The 27,641-nt window shown below is 46.6% G+C and overlaps 3 protein-coding genes across 22 annotated transcripts in view; 1 reads left to right on the top strand and 2 right to left on the bottom strand.

The window, feature by feature from the left end:
• Positions 1–435: 435 nt before the first annotated feature.
• Sec23 (transport protein Sec23) lies at positions 436–8,100 on the bottom strand. Its single transcript, XM_077658743.1, has 3 exons — positions 6,184–8,100; positions 4,372–4,677; positions 436–1,673 (listed from the first exon to the last, which is right to left on the bottom strand). Exons 1-3 carry the CDS (start codon positions 8,002–8,004, stop codon positions 1,449–1,451), a joined length of 2,352 nt encoding a protein of 783 aa, XP_077514869.1. The 5' UTR covers positions 8,005–8,100; the 3' UTR covers positions 436–1,448.
• Positions 8,101–8,363: 263 nt separating this feature from the next.
• Positions 8,364–24,654, top strand: LOC144125392 (folate receptor beta-like). Of its 2 annotated transcripts, none has more exons than XM_077658741.1 (6): positions 8,364–8,597; positions 8,715–8,865; positions 15,207–15,404; positions 16,325–16,460; positions 19,948–20,027; positions 22,568–24,654. In XM_077658741.1, the coding sequence occupies exons 2-6, from the start codon at positions 8,725–8,727 to the stop codon at positions 22,793–22,795; spliced, it is 783 nt and encodes a 260-aa protein (XP_077514867.1). In that variant the 5' UTR covers positions 8,364–8,597; positions 8,715–8,724; the 3' UTR covers positions 22,796–24,654. The 2 variants fall into 2 exon arrangements, with proteins under 2 accessions (XP_077514867.1, XP_077514868.1); XM_077658742.1 differs by having other exon boundaries at positions 8,380–8,597; positions 8,719–8,865.
• The window catches only part of dlg1 (MAGUK family member discs large 1), a 540,041-nt gene continuing 535,772 nt past the window's right edge, over positions 23,373–27,641 (bottom strand). For all 19 annotated transcript variants that reach the window (XM_077658735.1, XM_077658726.1, XM_077658727.1 and 16 more), the window contains one exon: positions 23,373–27,135. In XM_077658735.1, coding sequence (XP_077514861.1) covers positions 27,029–27,135 — 107 coding nt within the window. In that variant the 3' untranslated portion in view covers positions 23,373–27,028. The remainder of the gene's footprint in view (positions 27,136–27,641) is intronic.

The following is a 27,641-nucleotide window of genomic DNA, read 5'->3' as shown; positions in this document are numbered from 1 at the left end:
TTATATATACAGGGTGTCCCAGCTAACTTGGACCAAGATTTCAAAAAAAAACCTAACCCTTCTTCAGCGTCCAGTGCTCTGCCAACTGAGCTACAGCGACTGCTGTTCAATCTGCTGCTTTCGCGATATTCGGAAGTCGTGGGTTCGGATCCCACCGGCAGCATGGTTGTTTTTTCTGCTGCTTTATAAGTAATTTTATTTAAGCGACAGATTAATGGAAGTATTAATCTCCCATTGATTGGCACTACAAATTAAAAAAAAAAAAACATTCCCCTGTGCACCTTGGTTTCAGTGACTGTTTGCTTTCTTCATATGTTTGTCAAACGAGCCCCTGTTTGTCAAATAAAAATACAATGCAAAAAACTGGATTCATAGACTCAGCCAGATGTTCTTTGCTTCTTGACCACAGTAGAGAAGAAGCACTAGCTGCGCTAATAACTGTCCAAAAAATGTTTAATTTATTCCCACTTTGTTTTTACACATACATACACTTCAAAGAATGAACAAGAAAAGCAGAAACCAATTGCACCAAAATAGACCACAACAGTCTTGAAAAAACAATGTTCCATCAAAGAAAATATTTTAAAAATGAAGGAAAAAAAGCTTTAGCACGCATCTTTTGAAGGGAAACAAATTTGAATGACACAGTTCCAATGTAGCCTTTGTAATATAATGCGTGACAACTACAGGAATGTTTTAGGGACATGGACACCAATTTACTTAGAAAGCCTTTATAGCAGAATTAGTGGCAAGTTCCCCTAACAAAGACATAATGGCTGTCAATCACAAGGCATACTTCAATGCACATGCAGACATTCAAGCTGTGATAGTGACACATAATGTTGGACTGGTTTGAGTTTGCAAAATTAATTTCACCCCATGGACCAGGCTGCAATAAAATCTTAAGTGTGGGGCAGGGGGCAGAAAGAGATGCAGTAGAGAGGAAATTACAAAACAATAGAGAATACATCCCAGAGCTTGTGCCTATCATGCCTCCTCTTTACGCAATGCCGCTCACGATATACACCCATGCCTTGTAGTCATAAAAAACCAGGAAACAAACAACCAGGCAACACACCATGTCTTCTACAAAGTAATAGGTTTGCTGATGTTTTTTGAAACTGCTTTTGTCATCACTGGTGTTTTCAGCAGGACATGTGCACAACGCCCCTTCGAGTGCCACAACAGGTCTGCCTCATACATTTACCTCCCTGGTAAATTGTACAGTGAGGTGAAATCTAGTGAGCCAGCCACACCTCAAAGAAAATTGAAAAAAAAAAAAGGAAACGGGAGGCAAAGAGGCAGAAACTCTGTGACAGCAACGACTATCTTGTGGACTGAGGAGGAACCAGAGTAAACTGGCATTCCACTTTTGATATACCTTTAAGCTCGCATGAACACAGTTACCAGGCATCAGGTGAGAAAGGGGCAACATCTCAATGCAAGTCTCAGGCAGAACTTGAGACCGCCAGTTTCTTGAGGTGTTCCATGAAGACCTGTAGGCTGACATCATCTGTGAGCACTGGGGCACCACCAGCTTCCTGCTGACCCCAGTTGTAGGCATTGTTGTGCGTCACGGACGGGTTCACCTTGGAAAGGAGGAACCGGGCCTGAGAGCCGCCCTGGTCACATACAATGTACCGGGGCATGGGGAAGCGTGTCTGCAGGATCTCCTGCAAAGCCAGACAGCAACAGAAATGAAAAAATTGTAGGCAGGTGTACATTACCTAATTCATGCTGAGTAACAAAGCTGACCTTCTCTGTCTTTGTCAAAAAAAGCTGTGAACCCTGCTGCCTCATCTACATTGACCGCTACTCACACTTCATTGCAAGTAGCATCAGTACAAATGTCACTGTCATCATTGTCAACACTGATTCAGCCAAGTTGGGTCCACTGAGGGGCAAAGGCCTATCCCAGTAACCTCAGGTTACCACTGTCTTGAGGCAGCCAAGCCTCCACTATCCCAGCAAAAAAAAGTTCTCCGATCTCGTCACTGAATATGACTTTCTGCCGCTATCTGCTATGTTTACCTCCCAGTGGTGTCCACAATTATTGATCATCATCACCACCCTGACTGACTATGCCCACTGCAGGACGAAGGCCTCTCCTATCTCTCTCCAATCAACCTTGCCCTGTGCCAGCTGTAAGGCACCTTATCCCCGCAAACTTCTTGATCACATCCGCCCACCAAACTTTCTCATCAGTTCTGCACAGGTACATACCCTGCAAATGTCCGTTTTCTGTTCTAAAGTATAACAGATGTTGATACACAGGGATAAACAATACCTGAGATTTACTATAGGCACCCCGATTAACAACTGGAAGCACTGTGAAAATTAAGTCGAAGGCAACATTTTGCTTGCATTTTGAGTCCTTATAAATTGAATGACCTTTCTGTGTACACATACTGCTTGCATCAAAATCCACGGAATAGATATTGAGGATTCACCTGATACATAACCACTATCATTACTTCAAAAATGCAGCAGGGTCTCTTCAGGTCTCATCTTAGTGGAGCTTACTTTGCTTGCCCTACCAATGAACAATGTTACACACATATAGCATTACAGTTTACTGTTGGTCGAGTTTGAGGATCGATATCCAAGGTAAGGTTCAAAAAAGAAATTCGACAGTTTACACTTCTGTAAAAATTATTCATTATTCAAGCAAATTAATCTAGGGCTATTTAGCTTTGCTGTTTCTAAAAAGAAAAGCCAGATAATCTCCTTCAAATCATGAAAGCAAGTTCAGCACTGTCTAGACTAAACCTTCAGCAAAGGATCTTTCAAGGCTCTCGGACAGAGTTACGATCTCCTGGTAAAGTACTAACACCAAGGCACCATATCTAAATTCAAGCACAATATTTGCAGTGTCAAAACAATACTGGCCTACGACAAGTAAAAGCATTTTCAGTAGTGAACTGTGGGGCTTAACATCGTGAAACTGCACATGGGCTATGTCGGATGCAGTATCATAGGGCTCCGAATTAAAGGTACACTAAAGAACATCCTGGAAAAAATCTTTTTCGCTTTTATTTTGTTTTTAGGTTTCAGTGAATAAATAGTTTCAGTCGCAGACAACATATCGGCAAACTAAGCCCATGGAAACAAAAATATGCGAGCACTATTTGCTTTCGCAAGACTCAACCTCGTCACTCTGCAATGGTCAATGAAAATACTATAATCCATGAAGACATACAAAGTAATTTTTATTACCCTTTTTGGATACAACGTAAATAATAGTATCATAAAATTACTATATATTTGTCATTCAGAGAACACAGCACAGAAATAATGAGCCCTAAGCAAGCGGAATATGTTTTTTCCTATCTGCTGCCACAAAATTGATGTGCCCGACCATCTGCTCTGGCTGTACATAGTCCGACCAGCAAACCGTACATTTTTGAAGACCACTCTGTGTATTACTCTGCCAATAACAGAGCAGCAAGCCACCATGCGAACAGATGAAAGGCACTCCGCATGTGCTTTTCGCCACAGAAACCATGTTGAATGACTTCTACTCTCCGTGGGAAGTTAAACAGAAAGGTGGAAGCCAGGACGTGCAATTTAGTAAGGAAATCAGCCACACCGGATAATTTGGAGTTTCGAAGGATGCTTGGAGCATGTAGACAAAGTTCTTATGATAAAAAGACAAACTCAAAATCCTCTTCAGTGCACCTATAACTTAGACCAACTGGGGTTCTTTGCTGACACTGCACGGCACGTGGGCGTTTTGTATTAAACTTCAATTGACATATGGCCACTGTGGCCAGGATTGAACCCACGACCTTGCAAAATCAGCAGCCAACTGTCAAGGCCACTCAGCCACCGCAATGGGTCAGAGAATTTTAAAAATCCTGTCGGGAATCTTCACTGTATGCTTGGCTATAGGGTGCGTTTCTCAGATGAGCTTTATCGCAGTTTGCAGGCCTTGTGGAGACAAAATAAAACTGCACTTAAGTTCACAGGGAAACAGTCCCTCACAATGAAGAATACCTACACAAATGGACTGTTCTGCTTTGCCACAATGACAACAATGCTAAATTTAAATCTGCTTGTTTCATGAGCCATTAGGTTTTGCAGCCACTATACAAGTTGAATCTGTTATGGCAACAAGGCTAATCAAACGGAAAATATCTGTGGCGTTCTCCTTAATATCTTTTGCGTGTTATTTTCCTCATGACTGTCTACTCAAGGTGTGCATGCAAATTATATCAAAGACTACACCTTTCCACTGACACTCCTTGCCTGGGCCCCTGTGAACCGTGACCTTTCGAAAACTCTCGCCAGGGATAACCATAGTTTTCATGCATCAGAAAATGCTGACAATGGCTGATCAGGTAACGAAGTGCAACAATGCAACTGACAAACCTGCGCATCGTCTTCTGGTGCCTGCAGTAGCTGCCGGAAGTTTTCGTGCTCCGGTGAGTTTTGGTAGCCAGCTTTGCGCCACTGGGCAATGGTTTCCCCATGGAATATGACGATGTGGAAAAAGGTGTCCATAAGCAGGATCCGGTCAGGTTGGATGCTGCTTGTGTCAAGCAGCACTGGCTCAGGGGGTCCGCTGAAGGAGTACGCGTACAAGATTGGCTGAATCATGATCAGTGACTGGGTCATGTCCTCACGATTCAGCATGTGCCGGTAATACGATGTCTCATCAGGGCTGTTGTTGAACACCTGTGACAACAAGAAGTAGACAATTTGCACCAGTGACTTTAGAAACATACCGGAGGCCTCAAGCCTACAAAGATGGTCTCTGGAATGCACCGAGATACACAAGCAGTATCTACCTTGATTTATGCAGTATAAATAAGGGTAGGCTTCTAAGCAGCTACTGAGAGGCAAACTGAAGGCTACTGAGACTTATGTAAGAAAGCTCGTTCAGAATGTCTATAGTTTTGTGGCCTGCGTATTTCTTTTCACTACAAAGAGAGATAACCTGTAAGTGACTGGTAAAAGCTATTCAGGCACTATATTATCAGCATCAGGACTGCCTATCCGGTTCAAAGCCTGGTAAATTAATGAAACTGTTAAATTTAGTGAAACACCTTTGCTTTCGCTCTAGTACTATGATGTCACAGATGCCGAACTTCTGCTCTGCTTAAGCAGCATTTGTACGAGACTGCACAGTATTAAAATTAACACTTTTAACACATGTGATACAATCTCAAGTTACGACAAGGAATATAAGGTCATGAGGAACACTTGGCTGAACTACAAATATAGTTCTGCCTGTCGAAGAGTTGCTCAGTAACTGTCACCTGAAGTGAAAAAGGCTCCGTGTGAACAAGGCTTCCATAGCGGGGCTGAAATGTATTTTTCTTTTATTGACTGACCATCGCTAGACACATTTTTGTCACTTCAAGTAAGCATGAAGTGAAGTCGTGGACAGAACAACATGGAGCACCAGTTTGGCAATCCAGCTCTTCCATCACACAGTGCAATGAAAGTACAGGTTTGCTCACAATACAAGCCCACAAGTGGCATTTACTTGCATGAGTGTCAAAAACACGTTAATATTTGATAGGTAATGCAACTGTACCTATCCTGACTGTACATGTTCTGTGCCACAAAATAAAAATATAAGCCAAGCATTCGCATGTGCACAAGACTATATCACAAATATTGTTTTGTCTCTCAAAGGCCAGCTGAGTAAATGCCATCTAAAATAAGCACGAAATGTATTATGTCGTGCTGACATTACACACCAGCTTCTAATCATGTGGCTTAAGTTGGAAATTTCTCTAACAGGCTTTGCATTTTTCTGTTCTTCCAATCCTTATACCATTTATTCCTGTAGGGTGCGACGCCTAGCAGGTTAAAGGTATGAGTGAGTTGGTAGTCTGTTCTGCGCTTCACTATGGCTGTGGAAGCTGTGGCTCACTCCTGTATTTGTAAGCCACTTCTTTAATAGGAGACACTGCTACAAAGCACGTAATGCAAGCATTACATTTTTTTCTCTGTGCGAGAAAGCACATTATACTGCCTTGTTCACAGCAGCACAACACAAAAGCCATGATGGCTTGCTCCCACACCGCACTTGGTGCTGTGTCAATGAACCAGGAGCCTTCTGAAAGTGCGTTTGTTCATCTAATCCTCATATCGCCACCTGTCTGGTGTGAGCTTCGTGGAAGATGTGTATGCTGCCCCACCTGCAATGCACCCCTGACGTTATGTACTTACCTGCAAAAACTGTGATCGTCGAAGATGGAACATAAACTGTGGGTACAGGGAAAAGTTCTCAGCATAGCGGAATGAGCTGGGGTCATCCTTAGCATACTCGCCAAACTTCTGGCACAGCTTGATGAGGGTACGGTCGATGAAGCGCAGGACGTCGGCTCCATCGTCCTCTCCCTGAGCCCTGAAGCACGCCAGGCGTGCCATAAGCACGGCTGCACACTCCTGATCAAAGCCGGCAGAGATGTGGTGCAAGTTGGCCGATGCGTCTGCCCAGTTCCTCGCCACAGTAGTAACCCTGACCCTCTTCTGCCCACTTGGATGCTGGTACTGCGTGATGAACTGAAGGCAACCTCTACCACCCTGGGGAATAGGTGCATTATGCTGGTTTGCCACTTCAAGGAATATGCCTAGAGTTGTGCTTGGACTGAGCGAGCACAGTTTCCACTGGCAGGTGCCACCAAGGCCAACCTCAGTGTCCGAGATGCTGGAGCTCTTGACATTGGTCGAGATGCACGGTCCAATGGCGCCACTGATCTTCAGTTCACGCGATGCCTTGACCTCAAGCAGTGCGTTGAAACCCATACGGAATTCGCCACGCGCGTCCTTGGCGAAGACCCGCTGAAAGGTCTGCTTGAAGAGCGATGAGTTGAACGAGTCACCCATAACAACGTGGCCACCAGTCATGTTGGGGCAGTACTTCATCTCGTGCAGCCCTGTCTGGTCAAGAGCACACGAATAGATGTCAACGGCATGTCCATTCGCTGAAGCCCTATGTGCCAGCGCCTCGTAGTGCTTTATGGCACGGCGCATGTGCTTGCAGTTGTCTTTCGAGATGTCATGGTGCGAACGAATGGTAACCTTCAGCTCGTCGCCGACAATCATGCCGGGGCCCTGGGTGCAGGGCCCGCCAGTGAAGAGCATGATGCGTGCGCCCGTGTTCGGGTAGCTGCACTCGAGCAGCCCGACTGCTATGGACAGCGCCACGCCCGTAGACCGCAGCGGACGCTTGCCCTGCGACACGGGCCACGGATCGCGCTGCAGGCTGTCCAGGAGGTCGGACATGTTCATATCGCACTTGTGCACCGGCTGCAGAAAGCGGCTCGCCGGCGGCAAGGGCTGTGGCTGCTGCGGCTGCTGCGGGTGCTGCGGCATTCGCGGCTGCTGAGGCGGGACGCCCTGCTGCTGCCCAAACTTGCCCACGCCTAGCATGTCCTGGATCTGCTTAGCTGTCAGGTCCTTGGTGCCCCGAAACACGTAGCTCTTGGTGCATCCTTCGCAGCCCAGTTCGTGCACCTGAACCATCTTGCCGAAAGTGATGAGACCGATGAGCGCGTTGGCTGGCAGCAGTGACAGGGACATCTGCAGCGACTCTTTGAGTGCAGTCAGCTCGTCATCGTCGATGCAGGTGTCGACAACGAACAAGAATATCGGTGGCACACAGGCGGCCCGCATGATGGTGTACTCGATGGTCGAAAACTGTGGGATCAGCTCGGCCGGCTGGTGCTGCTCCGAGATGGAAGCATACTGCGGGGGAAAAGCGTTCCTCTGGAAGCAAAAGTTACACACCCACAGTTTGGCGCGGTAGTCCACCTGGCACAGAGGGTTGAGAATTGCCCGGCAAGTTTGCCGGGTGCACAGGACGGGGTCATACTGAATCGGCGGAAGGTCCGGTCTCTCCTTCAGCGGCGTGAAGAGGCAGCCCAGGGGGATGACGAGCCGCGTCGCCTCCAGCCGGCTCGACGGCCACACGTTCCAGCTGAACCTGATTCCGTCGCGATCTTCATTTTTCTGTATAAAGTCCTGGTACGTCTGGTAGGTCGCCATGTCGGCAATTTTCCCGACACCGCGCTGTGCCACGTAATTGAAAGGCACACGGCCCTCGGTTTCTCGAGGAAGAGAAGTGTCACGCAAATATTCGGGTGCTGCCCCCTGGGAACCGAAAACACACTGCTGGTGGTGGCCAGACTAACCACGTCTTCTGCCAAAAAGTTTTAAAATTTTTTGTGTACACAGTAATCAAAACACAATTCATTTAAATAAGAATATTGCGCATTCATACAATATTAAATTGCTTTGTAAAAAATAGTTATTGTGTGACGTTTTTAAAGAAAAAATATGACGCACGGTGGCGGCACATGTTCTCGGTCGAAGGTCGTCTGGTGTCGTCTGTTCACGCAAAACATGATAAACCCGCGCGGTGAAATTTCGCGCTGGTCATTACGCTGAATGCCGTGCCCAGCGCATGCACACTGAACACCTACGGCTGTATGCAGCGTTATTAACTGGACACTGAATCTCACGCGTAGCGGGGTTTAACCAGATCGAGGCGAACGAATTGCGTTTCGCGCTCAAGTCGGCGCCGCACGCCGGGAGCACCGAAACGTGTTTTTCGCCTTCTCCTGCAGGATCATATTCAGGTTAGTACACGCTCGTGCGCGCGATAGTCGTCCGTACGAGTTCGTCGACCGGTCCGTTCGCTTGCGAAGAGCAGTCGGCAAACTTGTTCACCGATTAAAAGAGCCGCGGCATCGCAGGCAGCTCGAGATGGAAGCCGGCGCTTTCTTGAGTTTGCTGCTCGTCGCCCTTTTGGACCGATGCTTGGCGTCCGGCGGAGACGTTTCGGCCTGTCTGGACGCCCGAAACCACAAGAGGGAACCCGGCCCGGAGTCCAGCCTCTACGGTCACGTAAGTAATTACGACGTCGACCTGGTTCTAGCTGTTCGATCTCGTGCGCGCGACGTGCGTTTGTCACGTGGCTTTTTCCTACCGCGGAGCACGCGTCCACGGACGCAGCTGCACCAGCTCAGCCGAGCGGTTTGACATGCGCGCGCGAAGTTCGCAGTGAAACTTGACCTCGGTTTCAAGTAACTGCGATACAGAAACGGAGCACGCCGCCAGAAGGACTGCCGAACCACCTAGATTTTCGTAGAGCTGCTGCTATCGCGTTTTAAGATAGCATTCCCAACTGTACGTTCGTCGGTGTTATCATGCTTTCTCAGCGCTTGGTCCGCCAAGAAGTTTTTTTTTTTTTTTTGCTGTAATCAACAACAGCAATACTTATGAAATAAAAAAATTGCGCCAAATTTATTTTACTGAGTAATACTTTATTTTTCTTTTTGTACAGCTGAAATGAGCTGTTATTTCGAAAAGCACTTCCAGCACCTGCACCATGGTCAGGCAAACGTCTGCACTTCCGCATTGGGATGATTTGACAGTGCAAATGTTTTTATAACGTATTTCGTAACCATGCAGTAAGTTCAGTGCGGTGTGGCCAGATACAGGCACCGTTCTTCGTATAGTGCCTAGAGTTGCGTGTCATTAGTGAATGTCGCCATGCGCAGTGCCATATTCCTTTAACGGATATGTATGCACGCTTAAAGGAATCAGCGACGCATAAGCGATATGAATTGACACCTAGCTGCAGCCAAATTAAAAGTGATAACTCTCGCGCAGGCTTTTGCTAAATATTCCCCTATATTTGCTCTGTTCGTGCGCCTGTCTCCAACTTGCGTTTGTTCGTGTTAGCTTGCACGACAACGCACGTCGCGAGGTTTGACGTCGAAGCGCTGTTCATGATCATTTTATCACCGCTGGAAGTGAAGAAGAGGCAGATACCAACACATGAAAGACTATACAGCATGCAAAAGATTTTTTTTTCGAGTACTTCCCGCGGCAAAAATACCAGGAAGCCGGGCTGATACTATCGCCATAAATTTCAGCTCCAAAGTTAATGAGGCGTGCGCTTACGACTTTTTTTTTTTTTTGAAAATTGGGTACTGGATACTGTGCAAACGAATTGTCAATGGCTTCGGCTCAAGACGAAGCCGATATGTGGCGGCATATATCGTGAAGTATTACTGTTTTGCTTTTAAAATAATGAGGATACGTGGATAACAATACATGGATCATGGATACTGCAGGATAACAAAAACAAACCAACAAGGTTACGTACACTAATATGGGGGGCCAAGAGTAGGCGACCGCATTAAAGGAGCATAGTGACAAGTAGTGGCAGAGCGGCAGTATGAGACATAGGGCAACGAGTTCTGTGAACAAGCGTATGAAGTTGGGCCTGTCGGAGTAAGTTAATCTGATCTGAGTTGATATATTCAGCGCTTGTGTTGTCCAGATCTTTCTCCTGCAATCTTTTGCGCGCTTTTCAAGATGAGTTAAGCGTCAGTGAAAAAGGGTCAAGGCCCGATGTGAGGCAAAAACTTCCTCGTTATCGGAATATAGTTGCAGAAACATTATGTACGCTTTTCGCTCACCTGTTGTGGAATTCTGCACTGATATCCACATATATCTGGCCAATTAATAGCTGTGCAGGCCGTCTGAGGTCCGGCATATACCGGTTGTTTAGCAAATGTGAACCATAATTAAAAAGAAAAAGTTTTGAGATATCGAAATAACTTCTGCGGCGTTGTGATATGTTGGCGGACTTCAGAAAACAGATCAATCATGCTCACTAGTAAACTGGTTAAATTTAATTTCTAGTACTCAACTTTACTTTTGCAGTTATTCACCCAGTTGCACCTGGAAATTTGTATCGGGCCGTTAGTAACAGCCATATCGCTCTTCAAAATTTCGAAAACGTGATTACTCTGAGCGCTGGCCCGCAGCAAACTTTCGCTGACGCTCGCGGCTTTCGAAAAGCGCGCTTTTCGGGCGCGCGCGAAACGACTGACTGACTGATGTTTCTGAGAGGAAGGAGGAAAAGGAAGGTTTTTTTGTTCCGCGCACAGTGCGTGAGATTCGCTTTGTCTGGGTACTTGGGCATTCTAAAAAAAAGGATACGGTTATCACTAACATTCAGAGCTACATATTTTCAATAGCAACGAGGCGCCTATAATTGTAATAGTTCAAAGTTAGCTATTATTAGTTAACCAGCTAGTTAGCATGATTCACCTGTTTTCTGACGTCCGCCAAAGCTAGTATTACAACGCAGGAGAAGCCATCTCGATATCCAAAGAAAAAACTGGTTTTAAAAATTTGCTTTACCTTCGCTGACTGACAATCGAGAGTGGCATTTGCGCCGTATTTAAATAAGGCATGCTGTGTGGTTCGGTGCTTCCTTGCCGTTGAGCCACGGCTCAGTGGTGCACGACTTAGTGGCTACGGTGTTCGGCTGCTGACCCGAAATACGCTGGTTCGATCCTGGCGCTGTGGTCGCATTTTGATGCAGGCGAAATGCTGCAGGCCCGTGTACTGTGCGATCTCAATCAACGTTAAAGAAACCCAGGTGGTCGCAATTATCCGGATTTTTCCACTACGGCGTCCCTCGTAGCTTGAGTCGCCTTAGGGCATTAAACACCATAAAAACAAACCAAACATTTTAGACGTTCAATGTCATTTTTTACCACTGTAACTCATGAGGCCAAAACTGAAGAACGAGTATTGATATTTTGACGATTGGGCGGATCTAAAGCGCATTGATAGGTATGACTGCTCACCTCGCCGTGCCATTGCAAATCAATTCAACTTTATTTCTTTAACTTGCGCCGACATCGTACAGCACTTGGGCCCCTTTTGCGTTTCGCCTCCATCGAAACACAGCTGGTGAAGAAAGGGAAAGCACTGCAGACCAAAGAAACGGTAGCTATGACAGTGGCGGATTTGAGTCGTGACGGGAGGATTCCGATGTCGTTTCAGTGACAGCCCTGAACACGTATTCAAGGAATACATAGCGTGTGCCTTTTTTCCGCGGATAGTTGAGGGAGCGAGCACTCCATGCGGCATACGGAAAGGAATTCAAAGGAAATGCAAAGGGAAATATTCCGCCGTCATGAGAGAGTGTGTGTGTGTGAGAAAGAACTTCGGCGCCATCATGAAACTGTGGGGCTGGTATAAGGGGGGGTGATAAAGACGTTATGGTGTAGTTCGTAGAATATGAAGCGACGCAGTGGTGCTGAACCTGGGGCTTCAGTGTACTACAATGGCGGTGGAGATTTGTCTCACGGCCGCTGTTGTATGTAGACTGGCTGAGATCTGACACCAACCTAGCGAGCGTTGAATCAGTATAGACATTTAATTTTACGGTAATATTTTCTTATGTGTAATTATTCACAAGACGTTTGAATACATCGATGACCACATGGTATTCTCCTACGAGCGCTAAATATTTTATAAATGAATTTCTTCTCTCATATGCTGTTTCGGTTTCAGCAACTGAACGGCTGTCACATCAAGCTTTAGGCCACGCGAGGCATAAAAAAAAATTATAATGTAATCGCTGATTCGTCGTTGTCATTCCGGTTTAAGCGTTGTAGTTAATTAGAAGTATACGTATACCAGCAATTATATCGCAGTTTTTTTGTTAAGCCTCACGTGAACTAAACCACCTCTGACATCACAGCCATAGTTCGGTTGTTGAAACCGCAAATGCATCAAGAAGAAATTTAATTATAAACTATTTAACCCTCCTAAAGAAAAAAACCACAGGTGATCCATGACTACCGCATCATTTCAGAGAACAAAACGCGCGAGCAAAAAAATGTGGTGTCTATATTCCTTCAATATTTTAGTCAGAGGGCAGTTTTAAGAGTAAACCCGCCGAGGTGACTCAGTGGTTAAGGCGCTCGGCTACTGGGCCGGAGAACCCGGGTTCAATCCCGGCCGCGTTTCGATGGAAGCGAAACTCTTAGTTAGGTTAAGCCCTGATCCTTGGTGAAAATTTAAAGTGAACGGAGGGGAGGTGCGGTCCCAGTTTCTCTGACCTCAAAGCCCTGCGCGCGTGCACTGTGAATCCATTGTGAGCGCGTGTTAACCATGCGAAAACGTCCCCTGCTTTGCCTCTTGACTTTAGCGGGCGGGGCAACGTCCGCACTATGATGTACTAGATTAATACGCACGCACAGGCGACTGTAAACAACCTATATGTTCGGTACTTTCGGCGCACAAGGGCATAACCGCGTAGCAGAGCGGGAATACGATAACACATGCAAGAGGCAGATAGCCGACAGCAAGCAGATGTCTCGTTCCATCTGCTTTAGAAGCGCGAACGGTCGAAGGACCGGAGTAAAAAAAAAAAAAGAAACGTGTATAAAGCTTGGATCTGTGCCACTTGTGATGTTTGGCGGATGTATGGCTCCGTATGTGGCCGCGGCTTGAGCGCAGTCCGACGATTGAGTGTGTAATGCGTTGACCTCCAAAGGACGAGCGATGCTACCGAGATTAAGCGATAGTTTTGTGCTAGAGGCTGATAAGCGATTATTGTTTTCCACGACGATTGCTCACGAGGAAAGAAGCCAAGCAGCGTTCTTCGTTATTTTTTTCTTCTGTAGCTCGCAATGTTGCTGTGCATGGAGCTGTTAAGATAATGTGGACACCCGGTAAAAAAGTCTTCATACTGAATCACTGCCCCATTGTTATGTAGTTAATTGCAGCCGCAGGGCACGCATGCCTTTAATCATGCTGATCAAAAGCCGGTTGCATGCATGCAAGTTACCAGTGAGCCTCTGAGTCAGCTGCCACCGAGTGCTGCTCGATTTAGCAAATATTGTCGTCGCCATCATCGTCAGCCAACCTCCGTCCACTGCAGGACGAAGGCCCCTCCCACTGACCTCAAATTCTTTCCTGCGGTCATCTTCCTATGACCGCAGGAAGATGAGATCATAATCTCATTCGCCAACATGACTCTCGGCCGCCCCCTGCTTGCGTTTGTCTTCTCTTGGAAGCCGTGTGCTTTGTTACATCAAGGGACCATCCGTTACCTGCTCTGTGCAATGCGTTCCCTGGCCATGGCAATTTCCTTCTCTTGATTTCAGGTGTAGCTTTATCACCAACTCGCGTTTGTTCTCTAATCCGCTCTGCTCTCTCTCCGTCGCGTCATTATGCTTTCCATAAAACGCTAAGTTGTTCTCAATTTAGTCTCAAGCTTTTAGTTAGCCCCCCCCCCCCCCCCCTAAGTTTTTGCTCGCATGCTTCGTATATTGTGCTCGAAAAAAATTAATGGCTTCGACACGAAATGCTTGCACAGGACAAGTGACTGAGTGAGCTACGTCGTAAAGATATCCGCACATATTCTTCCACGGAGAACCAACGACAGATAGTTTCGCTGACGTCATTAATTACGCAGCTTACTCGGCCCATTCTCACATCGGAGTCTCCGCTGGTGCTATCGCCGTCATCATTGTCTTCCTCATTGCGAGTCCGTTCGGCGACGAGCCGAGAGTTCATCCGACCACGCGACCCTGAGGCGCCGTACTATGCATTTCTGTCCCGCTTCCACGGGATGGCCTGCAAGCGCGGCTGATAAAGGGACGTGATAAGAGGAAACGGGAGCAACGGCTGCGATGACTTGCTGTTGGAAAAAAAGATAAGCGTCTTTACAGGTTCGCTCACGAGCTAGCCGTTATCCACGGAAGCCTGCTCTAGGAAGAGGCGAATTCAGCTGCTAAACGGGGGCAAAATGTGGTACCTGCGCTATATAGAGTACACCGAGAAGGGTGACTATAATGGAGTATTCGAACCGCCTATCCGGAGCAAGTTGTTTTGCTCCGCGAAACCGAAGAGTGTGTTTCAATGGACGAACCGGATTCAGATCCCGAGTTCTGGTTGGCCGCTGCTCAATTCGGGCGTGGGAATCCGCTAATTATAAAATTACGGGAAAATGGAATTAGGCCCGAGCTAACCTCTTAACCCAGACTTCTTTTATGCGCACAGAAAGACGACACAAAAAGGCAAGGTAGACAGGACGGAGCGCCACAGGACAGAGTGCGCTCCGTCCTGTCTACCTTGCCTTTTTGTGTCGTCTTTCTGTGCGCATAAAGGAAGTCTGAGTATGGACCAACTAGCCCCACAACGTATATTACTGGATTAATCTCTTAACCTCCGCTGATTTTTTTTTTTTTGTCATGTCGGACCGGCCGAAAACGCGCTGCATTTTTGTTTGGTATTTGTGCATTGCGAAGTGGGATAGAACTTTTTTGTGGCTGTGAAACTACGAGCACGAGGCAACCGGCACGCGTGCATATAACAGCGCTCACAGGCACGTACTGTATACGGCCCCGGTCCCGCTCGGCGTGCAGTGCTCGCCGTGGAAGGACCACGCGTGCTGCACCGAGCAGACTGCGCACGACGTGCACCACAAGGACATGTACAGCATGACGCTGGACTTCTGCGAGGAGGAGACCGGCCGCAAGATGTCCGACGCCTGCCGGGAGCACTTCCGCAAGGACCTCTGCTTCTACGAGTGCGAGCCCAACATCGGCCCCTGGATCGTCCGGGTATGTATATTTATACTTTACAGAGAGTGAGAGAGGGGGGGCGCTCGCCGCCGGCGTTATAGCTGAGAAGCTCCGACTTGGCGCTCCCGTGGCAAGCGCACGAGGACTGCGAAGTTGTGGTGCCAACGTGACCTCTGTCACGTATTGTGTGCGCAGTTTCCGGACCGCCGCTGGCATATGTGTGACCGGCGTGGTTCAGACTGCGTAATTGCCAGCCGCGGCGTAGCCACGGAGTGTTTGGTCCACTAGTCACGCTCTGTCGGAAGCATTTCACTCACTGTATAATACCGCAGGAATACGCGTATCGTGAGGCGCTCACGGCGTCGCTTGAATTAGAGATGTCTCGTGTATATTACCGGCGGGCCGAACTGCAAAGAGGAAAAGCTTTCTTTACGGGCTCCGGTTCCGAGTTTCGCGGGAAGAGGCGTGCTGAATCCTTCATTCCAAACGCGTAGCTATGGCCGGAAGGGTCAGCTACTTGCGTCACGCAGTACCGGCTGAGTTTTCCGGTCCGAGAGGAGCAACGTTACTTGCGCTACACGTGTTTCTCGTCTTTGCAGCTAACTGCGGCTATTCCTTTTTAATAACGTCGGCCGGATTAGCGTCTTGTCGCCCTAACATATACCACACATGTCGGTCGGGTTAGTGTCACCAAAGTCGCTGTTGGCTTAACGCCAAGACAAAGGAAGAGTCAAACGTGGAGGTCACATTCTCGTTAGCATTTTTTTTCACGCCTCCTTCTTCGATAATGACGGAGCCGTTTATTTTGTGTAGTTTAAATTGCCGATCAAGCGTTTGTTAGGCTGCCATGGGCGAGAAGAGTTCTTGTTAGAGAAGTGCAGTACAGTTTTATTGTTACTCTTCTACGGAGGCCTTAAATTTAGCTTTATTTCATGAGTGAATTTTCTCCCCCTGGACAGGTCGACCGAAAAATAGGGAAGGAGCGGTTCTTCGAGGTTCCACTGTGCTACAGCGACTGCGCCAGGTGGTGGAACGACTGCAAGAACGACTACGCCTGCACCCCAAACTGGCCGAGGGGATTCAAATTCTACGGAGGTGGGTGACTCGGTCGGATGCACCACGTGGCAGCCACGCAAAGCAAAGTTTCTGTCGTTCGCCTGCACACGTTTCGCATGCACATCGACCTGCACATGTGGCGATGCGCAGGAGGCCCCGGAAGGCACGCACCTGTCACTGCGCAGGCGCAGATGGGTCCCGGCAATGAATTGCGGATTGTGCCTTATGCTAAGCCTCCAGTTATGATTATGCTAAATTACTGTATGATTCGAACGCAAATGAGACAGAAAATTGTTCGAAATATCCGGAGTTCGAATTAAGGCGAGCCTCTTACTGCATTTGGTAATGATGGGATCAAAACACATCTTCAACACCACAGTGGCGGCCGAATGGTTTGAGCATCCGCCTCGCATACGGGAGGTACGGGGTTTGATCCCCAGTGCCGCCGGGCACCCACCGGTGATACAATGGGTACAAGCTTTCCCCTGCCTGGTGCTCGGCTTCTTTAGGGTGAAATGCTTGGTAAATGGGTCTCAGACCCCACCTTGTGCAATGAAAACTACCTTGTGCCAGGGCGCTCTTTGGCCAAAGCTGCCCTTGCGCCATGAAAATTCATAATCGTCATCAAAACACCTGCTCGGATTAATCGTAAGTTCCAGTCAACGAGATTCCGCTCCGAGCTTTTGTAGCATTTTTATCTGCTGCAGCACAATGTTGATTTATGCATGGCGTCAGAGTTCGGCACGATCCACTTGCGCGGGCAGCGGCTGGGCCTGCGCTGTGGCAGGTATGTGATTGCACTCTTCTCCCACGCCAAACTGCGCATGCGCCGCCATTACATGCTGAGGCAACGCATGCGCACTTATGCTATATGTTGCTCGTGCTGTGGTACAACTATATATATATATATATATATATATATATATATATATATATATATATATATATATATATATATATATATATATATATATATATATATATATATATATTCGAGAGCGCCATTAGATAATCACGTGATGGTGGTGAACGGAATATTTCGTCCAATCTAGCCAGCGATGTTCAGTATACGTTGTGCGTGGGAAAGAAACCATCGCATCGCGCAGTGTATGCCGATCCCGTAAGCGAAGGCCGACAAATGTTGGTGCTCCTCTCGCACCGCTTGGTCCTGCGCTCGCCGTTCCTGCAACGTGAAGCCGGACCGTCTCGTTGGACTTGGCAACGCGGTTCTTACGGGCGCGGAGTTCTCACGGCTCAGCCGGAACCAGAGCCCTCTCGTGTGTCGTCAGTCGCCGCGGCAACTCAAGGCCGTCGAGGGAGGGAAGTTTTGCGCCAGATCCTTAAGCGGGTACCAATGGTACGCGGGATTGTTTTCTCCGTCGGCGTGTTTTGATATGGAAGCAACAGTAAGCGGAGCTATGTGGGACACTGTGCCCGTTCCCCGTGACTACATGGGTACTTGCTGCCTTGCACTGCCACGCTCGCGTAGCGCGCAAGCGGAGCACATGGTGGTGGCGGTGGTTTGTTCCTTCGATAGTGGTTGAGTAATAAGATAGAAAGACGCTATCATAACAACGTTGTGTTCACCGCCCCGGCGAAGCTTTCCCGCGTGTGCCTGTTCATAGTCCAGCGGAACCAGCGCGTACAACAATGACACCGAGATAAGACCAACACGGAGCTCCTTCTCTCGGTGTTTTTCGCGACGGTCTAACGAGTTTGAATCCTAGCCAACAAGCCCAGTTCGCCGTCCTATAGCTGTGCCCGTTCGTTTAGAAAAGAGCCGGCATGGAAACTTTTGGTGCCGAGAGGAAGGTGCCGCACCAATAGGCGCAAAGCAAAGTTAGCCTATAGCAACAAAGCAATCACTCTTTGAACATGAAGCCCGGGGCATAAAAATGCATTGAAAAATAAGCGGCGTTCTCATCTGGCTGTGCACTGCATTCGCCCCTGCTACGTGCCTAATTATGTCAACACGTCGGTTTTATTCAAGCTAAAGAAAGCCTGTCATTTAACCACGTCAAGGAGCCTGTGTATCAGTTGTCTTAATGCTTGCTGTGAGTGACATTGCGTTTCTAGATGCCATTTACCACATTGTTTCGTTTTCTCGCACGCATGTGCCGTTTCATTTTTTTTTTCATTCCATTGCTTTGATATAGGCGGAACATAGGTGCGGTTGCGCAGACTTTTAACGCGACAGCGTCAAGGAGCTCGTGTCGCAGAAAAGCAGGTGTCGTCGGCGTCTTTGGCCGTGAGCGAAAAATGGCGCATATCGGTGGACACCTGATCCGCGCCGTAAGGAAACCGCGCCGTAATTTCCTTTCCTAAAAAACCAATTTTCATTTCAATTTCTTTCCCCTACGGTCCGGTTCGGATGTCCACCGAGATGTGAGACAGGCGTCCTTTCCTTAAAAAAATTTATTTTCATTTTCCTTGCCTTACGGCGCGGTTCGGATGTCCACCAAGATATGTTTCCTTTCCTTAAAATGTCCGGGCAAGGGGTCGCACCGAAGGACGATGGTGTTCCGTGGATTCCTTGGCAATGCTGCAACACGCTGTCGCGTCCTGCTCTTAAAGGCAAAGCTTAAGCGTCCTCCATTTTTTTTTCTTTCACAGACCTTTTCTCTATATTACGAGTGCTTCACCGGAGGTTCTTAGTATAACCTTTAAAAACAGGCTTCTGAATTAAAAGTTTTCTTCGGCATTGTATTGTCACCAGCGGCGGACGTTAGAAAACAGCCAAGACGTGTTACTAGTAAGCGAGCCAACTATAATCTAATTGTTGACTTTTAACTGTTCCAGCTAGGCGCTTCAATCCAATATGAAATTTTTAATAGCCGTGTCAGTTTTTATTCTGTCATGCGTAGGCGCAGACCTTGCACACGCGCCAAATCGAAACCGCACACATGAACGCATACAACCACGCCCACAAGCACGCGCGTATGTCACGTGCTCTCCCCGCTCCTATCCGCGGGCCCACGCACCAAACGAAACCGCGCGTCTGGGAACGCACAGAACCACGCCTACAAGAGCGCGTCAACGGCTATTTTTTTCGGAGCAAGGTTAGAATTTCCTGCGCTGTAGCGCCGACGGATTGGCAATACAAAAACTGACACGGCTATTACTGATGCCTCCTCTACAACCAGGCTGTAAGACTCACCAGTTGCCTGCCTCAGTGCTAGCGTCATGGCCGTCGTAGGAGCGTTGCACATGCGCGTTTAGATCGATTAAATCTAGGCACCACTCCAGAACATGTGAAAGGGCGTTGATAGCATTGAGCGCGGCGACAATTTTTTTTCCGTCTGTATAAGCAGCCTGCGCAATTCCGTTACGAACATGACAACGCACGCGCAGTTCACGCAAATTTGGCGAACGCTGCAGAAAAGTGTGCGCAACAACGAGACGCACGTCTCTTCCGTTCGCCACATTTTCCCTTCTCGCAGTCGAGCTTATGATTAGAATAACATAACAGCTGCATTTTGACCACTTGCCACACATCTTTTCCTCCTTTCTTCTTTTTTCCGCACAGGGAAAAACCATTGCCCCAAGGCCTCACAGTGCGTCACGTTCGAAAAAATGTACTCGGGCCCCGAAGACTTCTGCAGCAAGGTATGCAATACACAGGGTGTCCCAGCGAAAAGCGATCAAGGTTTGTCTGCACATGTCGCAACATAGACGCCATTTTTGCCTTTTCAAAAGCTTTTAATCGTACCTGTCACTCACAAACGCTTACTTATAATGACCCGTAATCTTGGGCTTGATGATATATCAACTATATGGATCGAGCAGTTTATAACTGATCGTTAACCAGTCAGCCAAAATTAAACATATTTCAAAGCCCACTCGCGTAATGTCCGGTGTCCCGCAGGGTTCAGTGTTAGGGCCTTTGCTTTCTTTCTTTTAAATTAGACTCTATAGCATCACTTCATCTATCCACCTTTTCGCTGATGACTGCATAGGAAATAAGTACGCCGACAGATGCTTTGGCACTTCAGTCCGACTTGACAAAACTAACGGAATGGTGTTCAACATGACAAATGAAAATTAACGTTGGAAAAACTAAACATAAAATTCTCCCCTATAGCAGAAACTTGGCAAAATAATTATAGAATAACAACTGGACTGAATCACTCTGACCGTGCTGCTCAGGTCATCTCCTGAACACCCGTCTATTACGTGGCACCCCTCGCACGCAAATCATGTCATTTTACGTTGTCACAACTGTCAGCACAGAAGCGCACCTGGGATATTCAACCTCTTGCCGCACGTAGGAAGTCAGCCCAGTTATCATAATCTTCCAGAATTACTTCTTCCCCACGCCTCATTGCTCAGCTCACCTCGATCATGCGCATTAAGTCTGCCCGATTTTCGGTTTCACACTAAAATATCGGGACTCGCCGCTGGTGTTGGCAATTAATAAATGGAACACAATAGTGGCGACCATCATTAGCCATACTGAATTGTCCTTTCTAACAACTTTGCCAACATTTTTGAACACACAAAAACACGTGTTAGAGCGAGATTCCTGTGCGACTGATGAATGCTGTTAGATTTTTGCTGGTGGCTCTTTTGCTTTGTTATGTTGTTTATGATACATTGAACGATACAAGAGCTTGGTTTTTGTACCAGCGTGTTCAGTTTTTTAGTGCGTAAGCACTACTCCGATGGCTACCAACCCTGAGCACAATTGCCCGTTGTTTGTCCGCCTAGCGCGAGCGCTCCGTCCCGTCCCGCGGCACTGCCCGCTCATAGTCATCTTGTAGCACGAATCCGTGCTTTCGCACTGATTTGAATGTTCAACATTCTCTGTAGTTTTTGTTCTCGCGTTGAACTGTTTACTTTTCTTACTTTATCTCTACCATTTTTCTTAGAAGAATTCCTCCTCCCCAAGTAATGCCCTGTGCTGGACCTTGAAGAAAAATAAATACATAAATGAACATCAAAGCGTTCTTCCGAATTGAAATCAAGCGAGTGTTGTTAGGAGTTATGTAAATTACAGACAATATTCCAATGCTTTTTCCTCGGGGTCAACAGCAATGCGAAGTTCTGTCGTGGGAAGTGCATTACGACTCTGGCTTTATCAAGTCCCGAATGAAAGCAGCGAATTCGTGCTTCTTCCGACTTTGCGGGCTTTCATCCAAATAAGGGCTACGCTAAGGATACCGCTGTCAGAAGCACCTAGGTCAGACCATTTTCATGGTGCTCTATAACTTTCCAATTCACACCTGAGTGTATAGAGCCATATTGAAAAAGTTAATGTCTATTAATACGGTAGACGGAACAAAAAAGTACTCGCCGGTATAGCTTTACATAACTCCTAATAACATTTAATTAGTTTCAGTTTGAAGGAATGCTGTATTTTCTTTTAACCTTCATCCATTTTAGCTGGGACCTGTACGTCTCCAGTTACCGTAGTACATACAGCACATGTCCTCCGACACCTATGATCCACTGCGCTCAATCCTGTTGAGAAAATCTCGAGTGCCTACTGCCACCTGTATTTCACTACAGCTGGCTCGAATCTTTAAAAGGTGGAAGTTAGCATTCAAGTGTTTCATCACTGAGCAGTGGAAAGGTGAGTTCATGGCGAAAAAAAAACAACAAACTCAGTGCCTGTACCGCGCATGAGTGAAGGGATGGTAGACAGGGTGAAAGGAGGAACAGCCGCAGTAGTGGGGGGGGGGGGGTGGCTACAGTCAATTTCTACCACCTTGGGTTCATTAACGTGCACCGAAATAAAGCAGCCCAGAGGAATTTTGCATTTTGAAATCCCGCGATGCCGAACTTATCAGCCTAGCAGCATAGCTACAGCCAGCACGGCGGGTCAATTGAAAACCCATTGAGCTGGGTAGACTGCAGACCGGTTCTCTTCAATTGTGCCTCAGGTCACCACTCGGATACAAGCCGACTGAACTGGCACTATCAGTTAACTGTACAAAGCTCGCCGAACAGAAAGCATAGCCCATGCTGCAATATACAGACCAGGACAACTTTGCATTGATAAAAACGACATGGTAAAATATCAGTATGTTAGAACTTGTATTTTGGCTTGGTTTGCCGTTTGTCACTTGCAGTCATGGTGGACAAAATTGAAAACTGCTGCCTAAAATTATGCTACCCCACTAAATGAGTCAAATATTAATCACCAGGTATGGGACCACTCGTGGAACGTGGTGCCGGATGACAAGCCCTGCATGCACATATGGTTCAACGCCACGAATGGAAACCCCAACAGGGTGGTTGCACAGTACTACCAACTACAACGGCAGGTGAACAGTGGCAAGCAAGAACCCAATGCTTCAGGTCGCACCACGAACTCTATTTGGCTGCTCCTGTTGGCTGTCATCACTATGGCAACTGTGTCTCGAGGCTGCTGAGTGAACTTGCCGCCTTTTTCATTCAGGGACTGTTGGATATCATGGGACACTGTTTACAGATACCTTACTTAAGCGTTCCCGCATCATTCCACAAGAGTCATCGTAAGAGAAGTGCTTCAAGTGATAGAACATGCTACTGTGGCTTATCTATTGGCTGTAAGCTGCAGTTATCACTGCTTACACTGGGTATCAGGGCCACATTATCACCTGCTGGAAGGGGTAGTTGAAGATGTGCTGCTGGCAAGCAGTGTCATTCATCAGTTGTCCTGGCATCGGTGCCTTGAAAATTTTGCTCATGGTTCCAACAACAGCACGAACAACTCTGAAGAGCCATCGCGAACATCTCCATTTTTTCATGAATTGTGCCATATGCAGGCTTGAATACTATGCATCCACTTAGCTGGCTGACAGCATTACTGTTACCAGCATTAGTGAGCGTGTTTATAAAGTGCAGTACATGATGTCAGGTTAACTGCTTCAATGCGGCATTGCAGCGAAGGTTGGTTTGGTGCTTTGGCTAGGTTAGTTATGACTGCAATGGTCCAAGCCACCCTGTGTCAAGCATTTGCACTCCAAGCCATTTCCTCATAAATTTATTTGTATGTATACCTGTATACATGTACATACAATATACATATATATATATATATATATATATATATATATCTGTATAAGCCTGTCAGATCTCAGTTTCACTTTATTTTTCTTCACTTTTGAGGGGTTCTGCAAGTGTTGAACATACTGCCAAATATTAAAAAGAAGAGCGATGCTGTAATACTGCAGTTGTAAACCTCCTCAATAAAACTTAAGACATGTCTGCATAATTAAGGTACAATCACAATTCACGGTGCATCAATGATAAAAACAACCTTGTCTAGCAGCAAAGCGAATGAATGCGCCTGTTAGTGATAGACGAATAGGAATGGGAGCAAAAGGATGAATCAACACAAAACGCTATATATATCACAAAGTCCTTGCTGGGAATTCATTCTACAGCTGGGAACTTGTCAACACCTTGCCAGCAGAAGTGGGATGGGAAGGAAGCATGGGAGGCAACAATGAAAAACATCTCGGCAATGCCATAGTAGCACGAAACAAACTAGCACCTGAAGAACACAAGCAAAGACATCAGTACTTCCTTCATCGCGCATGAAACATGCACACATGCGTGTAGCATGTCTGTGTTGTTACACATTAAGAGTGCATTGCTGTGTGCTCACACTGAAAAGGAAATTGAGGTGCGTCTATGCGCATGTGTGTGTGTGTGTGTATGATGCTCCTTGTACTGAATGTTATATCGTCCAGACTGCCCATTCATACAGTGATAAAGGAGCACACAGGATGTTGGGTGTGCTCGCCCCACAAGAAACAACGCGAGCATTTGGATAACAATGCAGATGCAAACATGCTGCAGACTTTGGGATTTTTTTTTTTCGAAGACAGCCAAGCAATTCAGGCGGCGTAGGCACGTCAAGCGTTAGCATACTGTCTAGCAATTGCTCAAGGCAAAGAAGCAATAAGAGGGGCACGTAGCCTAGACATACACCAGTGTGTCCAACAAAATGTCAGCTATACAAATAATTTACTGCAGAAGATAAGACAGCAGGCTGCTGCTCCTATGGGGATCAAATATTTCTGGCCTCCTGCTGTACACAATTACTGTCGTTGGACAATGAAATAGCTCTTTTTATTTTGGTTGGAGCAGCAATTGCAGCAGCCCTTGCACCATGGCTTCAACTAGGCATACGATGACACTGCTCTCATTGAGCCATTGAAACAAGACATCGCGAGCAAGTTCCTGGAGCAAAGCATGCCTTTCCTACTGCAGACAGTCTTTAAAGGTTGGCAAGGAAGAGAGCCTGAACAACAAAAACTGCAATTTTTCACTTCACTGAACGCTTCGGTTGGCGAAATGTTAGTTTCAGGATGATTTGCCTATCTTTGCTTTGTTGAGGCTTGTGATATGCACAATTGAATAAAATACTTAATCTGCTCCAGTTGCCTTTGTGCACTTACATTTCCTCAAGGACCATTCAAAAAGTAGGCAACGCAAGCATGAAACCACTGTATAACTGATAAATAATAGATGGGACTCGTGAGTGCACTTTGAAAAACGTGCTGCATGTCTTCACACAAAACTTAAGTCTAAACTCAAAGCCTCATCTCGTTTTCCAGTAGAAATTCACACCTGCTAAGCCACTGAGCCAACACAGGCCTGAGAACAGAGGGTTAGCCGACTGGTCAACAGTATTTTTCATAAATGTGAAATTACTGGCATGTAGTTACTGCACAAAAGCAGTTTCTTGTTAGGTATTCAAGCTTGTAAGACCCACCTCACACATGTACATGCAAGGCAACCTACAGTTATGCGAAGTACTCTGACCGTGCTTACCTGACAACACCTGATATGCAACATTTGTACTTGCTATACGGAGGAATTGCCCAAGCTTGAGGACCACAGGGTGATCGGTAGTGTGAACCCGATTAAACTGCTTGAGTAGGAAAAGTCTCTTCCACAAAAATGAACCTTCAACTCCTGCTACGTTCTGTGCTTGCCAAAGTGTACAGAGAGGTCTGCTACCATACTCTTTGAATGGTCCCTTCGAAAGCAAAGCGCCGTATAGGAGGCACACAAAAAAGCCACTGTTTACAAAACTAAGAGGAGACTTAATCAAGTTAAGCGACCGAATGGCACAATGATCTACCAAATCCATCACCGAGTCGCCTTGACAGCATCTACTCTTCACGGGTAAAAATGTGGGGCAAGTGTTCGAAGACTTCACACGTCCACTTGTGTTGCATTCGTAGAGTCTATGTACACTGTGTTGCAACCTGTGCAATGCTAACGCAATACCTTGCATGACAGCGCTGTGATAGCAACACAACTCCTGCAGACCTCCAACAAACTGCTCACAAAACAGGGACAAATTAAAATACAGTGAGAGAACAACAGTGACTCAGATGATGTAACACATGATGGTGCAACAACTGTGCTAAACATGTTTGCTTCGAATAGCAGCACTAGGAAGAGAATGCAGACTACAAAATGGGAAGAAACAACCATGTGTACTTCATTGAAGGGCACTTCCTGCCTCCTGCATCTGAAGAAATGTTCTCCAGTTTTTTACATACTTGAATTTTGCATGGTGACAAATTAAATATTCACAGCAGCATCTGGCTCACGTATGCACGTGAGATGGTTTTTTTTATGCAGAAACGTAAACGGTGCACTTCACTACTCCAATCTCTCTAGCTGCCCAGAAGCACCTAACCGAACGCAACGCTGAGATTATCAATAGCATCTGAAACGTTATTATGAGCCTTGGTGAAAAGCCCCACAAAAAGCTTTCACCTCATTGTGACAATGTGCTGACCATTTATTGACTAAGCCTTACTCTAGCTTTAAAGCCTTCGTTTGAATGAAATAAATAGCAGCTGCGAAGACAAGAAAAATCTGCCCACAAAAACTGCACTGCCAGTAGTTTCTTCATAGAACGTTGTCAGAAATTCACAACGGCCAACTTTCTCCACCAGTGCACTGTTCACAGCTCAAGTACCCAGCATTGGGCATTTAGAGTTCCAAACATGTAAACGTTCCAACTTCTCAACTTTAACTGAGATTGCCATGACAGGCTACACTGGCTGTGCACAGGGCAGACCATGGGAGAAAGCAGCCAACAACCCCACAGGAAGGAGGAGACCTGTGGCATTTTCTTCAATTCTTTGTCAAATGAACAGCAGGCATAAAAAGAAGGCAGGTGAAGAATGAAACGGTAAAAGGTTACAGTGAGTGAAAGAGAGGGTGATTGAGAGGGCAGGACAGTATTATACATGCGGATGCTCAAGGGAAAAAAAAAACAAAAAACGAGAGACCGAGAGCTGCTGAATTATCCCTTTGCTTCTCTCTCTCTCTCCACCACGGTGACTTTGCAGCGGGTGATGACCCACTCCGTGTATCGCACAACACACCCCGCCCAGCGTCAAGTGTTCTTGCAGCGCACGCACACATTCACACCACTGTCATTCCACGGTGAAACTCACTGTCGATCGGAAAAAGAAAAATGCCTCCTGCATTGGGCTCCTACGCAAGTGCTTCTCTTTCATTCTGTGATGAAGGATTCCCTACGTTGAATGTTTTCTTCTTTCGTGTTTTCTTCAAAAACAAAAAGTAACAGAAAAAAAAGTTCCCCTCGACCCACTTTCAGGGCATCGTCCAACAGCTGTTCACTTTTTTCACAGCTTTTCTTTTGCTGCTACCCAAGCCGTCGATCCACCGTTGTCGTCGATAACGTTTTTGACCTTCTTGTAAATCTCCTCGGGTGTGTCTCCTTGAATTATCGCTGAAAAGGACGACAGAAAAAAAAAGTGAGGCTTTTCTCACAGATGCACATGAATCAGTTCTTTAAGAGTGCACACAACTTTTCCATCTGGCAGTTAACAACAAAGCAGAAAAATCAGGCAAAAGGAAAGCACATGCACAGGACAATGCTCTGTTGCCCATTTAAGGCTTGAACAATTACTGAGGGAATGGTTTACTTACACAGACAGAACACAGTAGGTCAAACAGCTCAAAGGTGTGAATTTTTTGTTAATAAAAAAAACTCGTAACAGCACTAAACATATAAATGGCTGAATTAGACTCTATGCAGAAAATGCAATTTGACAGAAATAAAGATTAATGTGCAAGACAGCCACAGTAAGCTATGTACAGTCCGACCACTGTGCAACAAACGCCACTGCAATGAAATTTCCACCAGAAACGAAGTACGTATTTACAATTCCCCATCAGCAAACCATACAAGGCAACGCAATTATTTCGGCCCATAACGAATAATTTTCCGAGCGA

This window comes from Amblyomma americanum, chromosome 3 (genome assembly GCF_052857255.1).
Source record: "Amblyomma americanum isolate KBUSLIRL-KWMA chromosome 3, ASM5285725v1, whole genome shotgun sequence".
Taxonomy (NCBI): Eukaryota; Metazoa; Arthropoda; class Arachnida; order Ixodida; family Ixodidae; genus Amblyomma; species Amblyomma americanum.
The sequence above is the reverse complement of the archived record's forward strand: the minus strand, read 5'-3'. Positions and strand labels throughout refer to the sequence as shown.